General features: G+C 30.7%; 1 protein-coding gene across 4 annotated transcripts; it reads left to right on the top strand.

Moving 5' to 3' along the window:
* Nucleotides 1–147: 147 nt before the first annotated feature.
* LOC106678239 (O-acyltransferase WSD) lies at nt 148–8,714 on the top strand. Of its 4 annotated transcripts, none has more exons than XM_014416653.2 (5): nt 148–252; nt 3,348–3,509; nt 4,805–5,042; nt 5,866–7,047; nt 8,405–8,714. In XM_014416653.2, exons 2-5 carry the CDS (start codon nt 3,378–3,380, stop codon nt 8,563–8,565), a joined length of 1,713 nt encoding a protein of 570 aa, XP_014272139.1. In that variant the 5' UTR covers nt 148–252; nt 3,348–3,377; the 3' UTR covers nt 8,566–8,714. The 4 variants fall into 4 exon arrangements, with proteins under 4 accessions (XP_014272139.1, XP_014272137.1, XP_014272138.1 ...); XM_014416651.2 differs by lacking the exon at nt 148–252 and adding an exon at nt 1,876–2,093; XM_014416652.2 differs by lacking the exon at nt 148–252 and adding an exon at nt 2,118–2,247.
* Nucleotides 8,715–11,376: the final 2,662 nt, after the last annotated feature.

An 11,376-nucleotide genomic window follows, 5' to 3' on the forward strand; every position in this document is an offset into this window, starting at 1 on the left:
TGGGAATTACTATATGTACGTGTTTTAGGTAAAATATTTCGCTCCTAAAGAAATAAAATTACATCTTGTTCTGTTTTTGGTAAATCCCAAATACGCATTTTCGTGGCACTAAAAAATGGGGTCAAAAATCAGCAAACAACAAGGAAACCAAAGATAACTTCGTGCGAGTACTAACAAGAAGATTTCTGTGTGCAAACAAGATGGCTGTTTATTGGCGCATAAGTAGAATTTTTGCTGCGGTGGCGTTAATACGTAAGTACCATTTACATAAATAAATAACCTAAGTTATATACTAGAAACTAACCCTTTTTGCACAATCTTGTGGTTTAATAACATATGAACATCCTTCATTTATTTTTAAATCCATTAAATTACAATCAAGTTGGCAGTTATAAAACAAAGTGAACTATAAACAAACGTGTGAATGCAACACAAGCGCTCATTGATGCCCAAAAACCAACACCTGACGAATTATTTTAGGATACAACTCAACATAACCGACTCGTAAAGCTTCTGCCTTGCATCCCATAAGATTATTTTTACCTTCGCGCAGGTACTACCCCGATGCTTGAGTTGCTTTTTCGGTATTATTTGCTTCATCGCATGGCTTAAGAGTCCTCATGAACTAAAAGCTATACCAAGGTATTTATATTCTGGTACTTCTTCAACAGTAGTAATCCCCTCGAAGTATACCCTTTTGCCTGTTTTAGTCCTACCCCTATAGGTTTTTAACAATTTTGTTTTTTTTATATCAAGGAATTTAAATTGCAGTATTTATTTGAAATATTTAGTTTTGATTGGACATCGGTTACTGAATCTCTAATTAATACCAAATCGTCTGCGTAAATAAGGGTCATCATATCTTCGTATGGTGATATTCTCATTCCATGCGCCCCATTTCTTTGAAAAAATGTGTCTATATCCGCGATAAATAAGGAGAATAATAAGGGGCTAAATATATCTTCCTGGAGAACACCCTCAGTAATTTCTATTGCGTCACTCAAATGGTTTGTATATTTTACCTGCATGGTTGCATTATTATATAAATATTTAAGGATTGTAATGAATTTGTCACTTATTCCCATTGAGTAAAGTTTGCTCCAGAGTTTAGAATGTGAGACTGAATTGAATTCTCTTCGAAAATCTACAAATACATAGTAAGAAGTACGTGCATGTTTCAATAAGTTGATTTTTGAGAGGGTGCTTAAGACGAAAATATATTCCAAGCAGCCTCTGTCCTGCCGGAGGCCCAATTGAGATTCTGGAAGAGCATCAGTAGAAATTAAGGTCAATATTAAAAGGTCAGTCCATAACTTCATGTGCATTAATCACATACTTAGGATTAGCTAAGACTCACTACTAGGCCGATAAGATTTCAATCATCTCGAAACTTGTTGTCCCTTGATTAGTGTATTAGTCAGTTTGTCATAAATTTTCGTGAACATAAGTTGCATATTAATACTCATAGAAAATGAATGTCGATAATCATTACAAACGTGCTTTGTTATATTTTTTATTTTTGTGTAGTGAATCTGCAACAATAAAATTAATAGTATTGATGGCTGCAAATACTGGCCAACTTGTACCAGCCAATCCAAAAAACTATTCCACACACTTACCTAAGCATGAATTTGCCATTGTTCGGCAAACTTGTAGAGGCACTTTCAAACACAACTCCTCTATTTTATTCTCAAATGAAAAATTTCATAACTTTTTTCTTTATATTTTAACTATTACGTATTAACCTAGATTGTGGCACGTCATTTAAATAATGTTTTGATCATTAATTAAAATATCTTCGTTCTGGAATAAATACTACATTGAACCGAGCCATCTTAATAGCTACGAATGGGTTTAGAATCCCTGTAATGCCAAGAAGACATTCAAGTCTCTAAGAAACGAAAGAGTTCTCTTTATTAGATATATTCTTCAACTTCAAATTGTTGATGACGTCTTTAAAAATGATCCGTGGTTACATAAGCTCAAGCATGGCCCATAAAACAAACAAGATGAGAAACCTTTAATGACTAAATGGGATTTGTATAGAAGGGTTCCAGAGCAGAAGCAACAGTCGCTGCTCTAACATGTCATATGTAAGTCTCGTTACTAATACTATCATAATAAGACTAGTAATTTTACACAAACACTCTAGTAGAATATAGTGTTCCGTTTTACATCGTTCATTAGTATCATTCAATAAAACAGTTTTCAAGAATCTTCCCGAGGTTTATTATTAATTGTTCTGAGGTATTCTGAAAACCAATGATATAAAACGTGTTTAATATACAGTGCATTCTCGGTAATCCAAACTGGTTTAAAAAAAATTAATTTTTTTTTTATTAAACTAAGCAGGCAATAACATCCTTCTTCAAATAAAATTGCACATGTGTAAAGCACGGAGAAAATCGAAAGTAGAAAATTTTTAGTTTCGATATCGTGTAATCTAATTCTTATTAAAGTTTTCATAATATATTTTAATGGAATTAGAAATACACAATATCTATTGTATAAATCATTTTATTCTGTGAAACTAATTTAATTAATAGTAGAAATATATATGATACAAATTTTTTTGTATCATGTTTTTAAAAAAATTAATATTTGTTTTCACTTATAAATGAACAATCTTTTGTTCAAGGATTATTGGGGATGTGAGATAAAACCAATTTTTAATATTTTGAATCACATCTTATATCGATGATTGACCTTGTATGAAATAGTAAGATATGCCGATGGCTGCAGCAAAAAAAAAAAATAATAATAATTTCTTTCAACATATTTTTAGTTATTTTGTATCTTTTTTAGCCCAGATGATGCCCTGCAAAGTGGGGTGAAACATCAGCAAACTGATAGTTATTAACTACTTTTTGTTCCGTTTTGACCGCACCCTGGACCAAAAATAGTTTTCAATTATTTATTAATGGTCAACATTTCAATCCCCAAAATAGGTCTCATTAATGGTTTAATGATGTGTGTTCAAAAGGGCACAGGTGTACACTAATGAATGATTTGTTGTATTAACATTCATCACTGTAAACTTGGTGTATAATTATTTTCTTCTCATTCATGAAAGTTAACTTGATGAGAAAAATGATACATAATTTTTGAATTCATATTCAAGTTAAACTTAATGCATAATTTGTGAATTCAAATTCATCACAGTAAAACTGATGTGTACTTTTTGATTTCACATCTATCAAAACAGATATGATGTATGTTTTATTTTTATTTTTATTGTTTATCCACACTCATCAAAGTAAACTTGATATATAACTTTTATAATCACATTCTTCAATGTAAACTTCATGTATGATTCATTAAAATAAACTTGATATATAATTTTTCAGAAGCTGATATTAAGGCCGACTTGGCCCGAGATGCATGGGAATCTTTCACTATGCCATCTTGAGAGGGGATCTCGGGACTTGCAGGGTGATTGCGGACAAACTATACTGGTTTGCCTATTTTTAACAACTGTAATATTGCATCTGAAACATCACACTACATCGGTGAATATATAGTAGCAGAATTATTCTCTTAGAAAACTGTTAGGTATACCTGATCTCATTATCAAAACCACTTTGTTTTGTTAAACACATTCCTTTTATTAATTATTCTATTCTTCTATTATTATACATATAGTAGGTGTAATTTCATAAATAACAATTAATTTTTCTTAATTTTATATTATTCCTAACATGAAATTTTTGCATTAAAGATTCAATAACATTTAAAAATGAAAATTGAGAAGAACACGCTACAGTAAAAAATATAATTGCTACCTTTAATACTTATCTGATATTCAAAAGAAGTTTCATAAATTTTAATATTAGTTTTATAGTATTTTATAAGTTACAAAACTCCAATATCAAATTACGTTATGGAATATTAAAAGAAATACCTACTTATAAATGAAGGCATCTATATATTTTAATTTATCTGGATTAAATAAGTTCATCTAAACATCATTTCATAGTTAACGTATTAATAAATTTTATTAAACAAAAATAAACACAAACTTACAATGGTACTTAGTTTATGTGATATTTACATTTATATAGAGAAATAATTTGACTCATTCATGTGGTTGACTGAATGTGCAGTACATTAAAAAAAAAAAAAATAGAAATAAAACCTGTTATGCTAGAACCTATGAAAGGTCATAATTTATTCTGTTAAACCAAAAAGCATGCTAGGCCAACCTTGTTGGTTTGGAAGCCCTCCTTGGAGCACACTAGTCCACTATAAAGTGGCTTAATTAGAGGAAAAACCTGGTTGATCTTAACCAAATCACCTTCTTGAACAACCATTGGTCTAGAAACATAAACAAGACATAGTACATAAAACCAACTGCACCGTTACAACCCAGGGTCTATGGTTCAGTACTTTGTTGGGAAGTATTATTTCTTGAACAATAGTTGTGCAAGTAGGTGCTTTGTTTATGATCATGCTTAATTGCCTTGTTTTCCCCCAATTAAGGATACACCTTTATAGAGGCTGGGTATGCTCCAGGAGGGCACTCGAGCCCACAGTGTTCACTCATGGCTACAGTAACACAATAAATGATTATCAACTGGAATCAAACACAGGAACGGAGTGAGTAACACAGTGCCTTACTCACTGAGCTAAGATACTTCCATACACAGTAAATAAATTAATAAAAACTATTTCTTGGACTATTTTAGCTTTATATTATAAATAAATTACTAAAATAATCGATAAAATTATTATTGATTGCATATTTTGAATCCAAGTTTTTATTAATTTTCATGATCTCATCGTCATTAAAGAAATTCTGTTACAGGCTTCCAAATTACCTCTGGCCTTGCTTTGCAGTATCATGGGGATTATTTTGTCACCTATCGTGCTTGCAATGCTATTATTATGCAGTATTTACCGTTTAGTAGCCCGGGCAACCCTTTACACAATGTACTCCAATTATCAAGGGCTGATGGATGGCGCAGATGCATATTGGAGCTTAGAGGTGGATAGCTCTAAGGCTGTGATTAATATACTTGCTTTTGTTGAGCTAAAATCTAGTGGTATGGCAATTTTTTTTCAATAATAATTATGTATATTATTTACTTAAATATATATGCTTAATGTGTGACCCAGAACCTCTCTGTTAGGGAAACGTTGCTGGTATTCTCTCTCCAGCATTGCCATTACATAATGCATATCATCATGGTCTGTTTTTTCTGAAAAAAAAAATTGAATGTTTTCGAAAACCAAATTAAATTTGTTCAGTTGTACTTTAATTGTTGACAGCACACTCTCTCCTTCCTTTCTTTATTCACTTTTTTTTACATTATATTTTATATTACATTACAAATTAAAAGGTAATCTAAAAGTGCGTATACTGTTGGCAAGCATACTAAAAGGAGAAGTTTTAGTGCAATTTGCAGAGCTCAGGATAGAAAATTCATTTCCATAAGATAAAAAATTCCTATTTTTTTTAATACGATGATCATTGTATCCATACTAAGAATCAGTTTAGGATATTGTGTAACAAGTATTCTTAAAGCAAATTTAATAAGTTTTATAACGGTTGTTTTAATTCTGCTGTAGAACCAATAGCTTTGAAGATATGGCTATTTTTATAAAGAAAATTTGTGTTATTCAGAAAAAACACAAAATTGAAATTCCACCCTTATGGTTGGGAATTATACATCAGACTTATTATTTATGGCAATACAAAGATCTGTAGTCTATGTCAAACATGCGATCAACCATTGCATAGTCTTCAGGCTATACAATGAAAAAATTTTATTTTAAGTTAGGGCAATTGGTTTATTTTGATTTTTAATATTATTTTATTAATGATTATCTGCTACAAACAAAATAAGAATAAATTATTTGTTTTAGGTTTTACAGACCTCAGATGTTCACTGAAGAAAATATTTCAAGACCGTTTACTGTCTGAAGTGCGACTTTTCAAGTTAAAATGTCTGAGGAAACTTTCCATGTTTGGCTACTTTTACTGGGAAGAGATGGAAGAAGTATGCATAGATGACCACATTCGATGGATGGATTTAGACATAGTAACAGATGATTCTGTTACAGATTATTTATCTAAAAATTGTAACAATCCTCTACCTCACAACAACATGTCTCTCTGGGAAGTCTTAGTGGCTAAACACCCTCTGACAAGAGATGGCAGACGCTTGTACCCTGTTCTGTTCAGAATCCATCATGCTGTTGGTGATGGGATGGCTTTGGTCAGTCTATTTCTCAATAGTTTTACTGATAATTGTTTAAGTAACAGGCTGGAAGCAATTCAGGAAAAACAAATGAATACAATAAAACAGAGCACAGGACCAGCAAAAGACTTGTTACAAGTGCCTTATACTAGAAGAAGAAGGAAGAGTTCGATTTTTCATGGAGATGAATTAAACAAACTGAACAAACATTGTGTTTATGGAGTTACCACTATGTTGCAGAAAATTTCAGTAGTTCTTTTGGCTCCATATGTTCTGCTAGTACAGGCTTGTTATGGGGTGGACAAAAATTTATTACATGGAGCTGAACTGGTCGGTAAAAAGCATGTAGGATGGGCTTTTGGTAATGGCACTTTAACAAAAGTAAAATTCATAAAGAACAGATTAAATTGTTACTTCACAGATGTGATTTTGTTGGCCATTTCGAATGTATTTGAAGAATATTACTCTATGTATGGAAAACCACCTAGTGAACTTACTGTTGTAATTCCTGCAAGGATGCCTTTTGAAGATGAGTTTAATACTTCAAATGCACCGACTAATAGATTCACTGTTGGTATGATCAAACTACCAATTGCTGACCCTGATAAGTTTCAAGCAGTCCGGCGTTCTGCAGATCGACTGAAAACGCATCCTGACTACCTTGTTAATTATTGGCTCCTGAAGGTTATCTGCACTTACATTCCCATTGTTCTCCTGAAAAGTGCAATGGAGAGTAGACAGGCCACGCTCGCCATGAGTAACATTCCAGGACCGAACTCTTTGACAAAAATTGATGGCAACATTATCCATGACTTGGTGTTTTTGCTGCCTAACAGAGACACGACAGGTGAGAAAAATATTTTGAATGTGCACTTATTTTTTTGAAAATTTGATGTTGATTACAGTACAAGAGCCCTAGAGCAGAAAAAAGGCAGTTATTTCACTGATTATTTTAATGAAAACTATGAGTTTCCCAAGTATAGGAAGGGGAAATAAAAAATGGTGGCTATTTAAATGTTTAAAAAAAAAAATACTTTTTCATTTGGAGCTCAATATCTTTAAAACTACCAACAACATTAGTAAACCGAAAAGAACATCATTTAAAGTTGGATAAATTTGCTAAAATATTAGCAGTAATAGAGCTATTTTCGTTCAATAGTTTTCAAGATATAGCTTCTTAAAAAGCAACATTTCATAAAAAATGTACTGAAAAATCTATAGTCAGTGAATTTATTTTGAGAAATCTATATCTCCATAATTATTCGACGTACATATGTCTATTAACACTCAAATTAAAGCTAGTTTAATATTCTATAAAGTAGTTTATGACATTTATCTTCAAAGGGGTACTAGTGTTTATATTTGCTCAATTAAATAGATTTATAGTAGTTTGGACAAAATTTCATATGAAAAAATTATATTCATATGCCAATATCAGAAAAATTACTACCATTAAGAATATACGGGACATAAACTACTTTATAGTAAGTTAAATTGCCTTTATTTTGAGCAGACATATGTACAATTTTTGGTTCCTGAAATATACTTTTTCAAAAATCAAAAATTTTATTCGAACAAGTAGAGATTTTTGTGAATTTATTTTGTTAAAGATCATAAAAAATATTACTACGAAGATAAACATAATGAACTACTTTATAGTGCATTAACTAACTTTAATTTGAATGCTGGCAGATATCTGCACATCTCATGGTTCCTGAGATTTAGAATTCTCAAAATGAATTCACTAACTACTGATTTTTCAGTGCATTTTTTTTATGAAATGTTGTTTTTTGAAAAAGCTATATCTCGAAAACTATTGAGCTTAAATAGCTCTATTAGGGCTCATATTTTAGCAAATTTACTCTACTTTAAATGGTGTTCTCTTAGGTTTTCTATTGTTGTTACTTTTTAAGATATAGAGCTCTGATTGAAAAAGTAACTTTTTTTTAACATTTGAAACAGCGGCCATCTTTTATTCCCCATATCTATACTTGGCAGACTCATCGATTTTGATTAGTAATTATACATAGTTTCCTTTAATGTAATGAAAAATTGGAGTGAAATAACTAACTTTTTTTCTCCCCGACCCTTGTGCTATTAAGTTCATTGTTTAAAAATAAATATTATTACTATCAATATTTTTCTATTTCTCATCAAAGTTTCTATTTCTCACTAAGAGTCTATTTATTATTTAAAATTTACAGGTGTTGGGGTTTCAATGCTGAGCTATGCTGGAAAGTTGAATTTTGGATTAATAGTAGATAGTGCTTTGATACCTTATAAAGAGGATGCGACGCATATTGCCCGAAGAATGGTAGCTGAAATTGATAAAATATATTATTGTGTTAAAGATAAATGTGGCTAGGAACTACAGAAGTGACTATTATAAATGAAGCACATAGGTTTTTCTTTCTTTTTTGTAATAAAAAACAAACTTTTTTTAAAATACCTTTTTCCATCCTCAATAGTTTATCCCTAACTTGTTTTTTGAAGAAAAAGTTTTATGATTCTGGATGTTGTTATTTCAATTCTTAATTTATAGTCCATTCTTCTTCTTCTTATTTTATTTACATTTTAAAGAAGAAAAAGCATGAATAATCATGAACAGGTAAGTTATGGATTTCTTGAACCATATGTTTGTACTAACATAGCATATAGTAGTTGGAAAAGCTCATTTGGGATGAACAAAGGACATGGAATTTCCATAATATAAGATAAATTACAGTACCTTTAACAGTTTTTTATCTATGCAAAATGCTTAAATAAACATACTGTATCACAATAACATTCCAATACCAAATTTTCACATAGGCCTTTAGTTTGTTGCTGTTCATTTGGGATTTAGGGTATCAAATTTATTGGTCATCGACACCTATTTCATATTTTATTTTCCTAAATGTTTGGTTTTGTAGCTTTGATATTTGAATTTTTTCATTATTATTATTATTTTTTTTAATATAATCTTTTCACTTTCTTGAAACTGGTTATTATTGCTTAAATAAAATAACTTGTATCCAATGTAAGTCACTAAAACACTCTTTATTTCTTTAAAAGTCCAACGATTCGACCATCCTCAAGGACAATCTTACAATAATACAAATTTACACTCACGTCAATAATTTAAAAGCTTATTGTAAGCTATTCTGCCCAGGTCATCAATTTCAGTTAAAATTACCCTATTTTTTCATTTATATAATTCCACATTAATATTAAAACTTTTAATTAGGAATCAATTTAACAATATGATAATATTGTGATAACAAAGTATAATAGTATTAAATTGATTAGTAATTAAAGGTTTTGATATGAATGTGGAGAGTGATAAAATAGGATAAATTGGGCTGAAAATGATGAACTGGGTGGAATAGCCTGCAATAAGTTTTTAAATTATTGTATAAATTTGTATTTAAGATTGCCCTTAAGGATGTCTAAATTGCCTGAAACATTGGACTTTTAAAGAAATAAAGAGTGTTTTGAGACTTAAATTGGATATAAGTTATTTTATTTCAACATTATTTTTTATTTATTTATTTCAATCCGAAGATTCAGAACTCTTCAAATTTGATATAGATGATTATTTTAATGTGCATTTTTATGAGATATTTAAATGTGTTTAGATTTAGGTTTATATCTTGTTTAACAGGTTATTCCTTCTTAAAAAAATCAATACCAATTTTATATCATTCAGGGCCTCCGATATACCTGATCTCACTACTAATCTATTCAAATCTGCAGCATAGAAATGACATTCCTGAAAGATGTGACTGACTTTTAGTGTCTATTACGATATTGACATTTTGGTGATGATTACTTATTGATCATGTATAAATGAGTGGTATTTGTAAGACTTATTCTCAATCTAGCTATTGCGACCTCCTCCCTGCTATTTGTTAGATGTGGTTTAGTTATTTTTTTAGTTGTTTTTAATTTGCTTGGAGGACTTTCATTCTACATGGCTTGCCAACTACCTAATATTTCATTTTTCAGTGGAAGACTTATTTCTTGGAGTGTCAGAATGGCTGTGCTCTGACCTTTAAGAGTTGCTTGTCTATGTCTGCTAGATTGGGCTCTAATTAGACAAAAGACTAGTTTATGGGTAAACCACATAAGATGTAAAAGAAAAACTCAACTAACTATATGAACTTTATTTGAAAAACAGAAAAAAAGTTAAATATCGGACAAAATGAAATTATTCCGATCCAAAAAACTCAGACAAATTTTTTAAGAACTTTTTATATTTCTAATGAGACATTACACATTACTTACGATTGTGTGTAGGGCTTTAGTGGATAAAAATCCCACATATCGTACGGGTCTATCCATGTCTTTTGTAGATTTCCACCGACCCTCCTCAAAAAAAACAACAACATACAGAGACCATTTTGTGAGACTTGGTTATTTGAACTCAGGGAGTTCAAAATGGCTATTTCCGTCAAAACATGAATTCGAAATTAACACGACCGAAAATAAATTTATATGCAATATAAGGATCTAAAAAAAATTAATAGGTTGAAAAATCAATTTAAATATTACAGAAGTTTTGTGTTTTTTAAAACCTATCAGCTCTAAAATATTAATACTGCCAAAGATATATATATAATGAAGTATGAAGAAAGCAAGAAGTTGAATGTAGTGATGAGGGTCCAGATTGTGGTCAGTTATGGGAACAATGCACATAGGTTGAAATTAAAATGAAACACCGTCCGTGATTCTTGTTTTTAATGACAATAATTGTGGTTGGCATACATAATTCAATAATATAATTGTCATGTAATTGTGGTTGATATAATTGCTATGGCGCCTAGTTGAACCTCAATCAGTTCCGCTCCAGTTGATTTCTCTTCTCCCCACCCTAGCTCCAAGTTAATTATGAAGAAGGCATTGGTATCATGGAACCCTACGACAACACTTTCTATCTTCTACTATTTAAAATTACAATCACGCTATCAATAATTTTAATTGCAATTCAATAATTTGAAAAAATGCATTTACCAGATGTTTGTAAGTCATAATAGTTGCATTTAAAATTTTGCCGAGGGACGAATTTGGAAATATATCGATTTACAAACATATAGTAAATGCAATTGTGAGCCCTCAAGACAATCAAGCGAATTTCACAGTACTGTCATTATTCTTCTGGAGCGGCAATATAAAATTTAACGTATGAGGGTATATA

The sequence above is a fragment of the Halyomorpha halys genome, unplaced genomic scaffold (genome assembly GCF_000696795.3).
Source record: "Halyomorpha halys isolate HHAL.00 unplaced genomic scaffold, Hhal_1.1 Scaffold130.1, whole genome shotgun sequence".
Lineage (NCBI taxonomy): Eukaryota > Metazoa > Arthropoda > Insecta > Hemiptera > Pentatomidae > Halyomorpha > Halyomorpha halys.

Coding starts and splice junctions, on each gene's coding strand:
- LOC106678239 (XM_014416651.2), top strand. Junction 5,043..5,865: donor TGTTGAGCTAAAATCTAGTG/GTATGGCAATTT, acceptor TATTTGTTTTAG/GTTTTACAGACCTCAGATGT. Junction 7,048..8,404: donor GCCTAACAGAGACACGACAG/GTGAGAAAAATA, acceptor TAAAATTTACAG/GTGTTGGGGTTTCAATGCTG.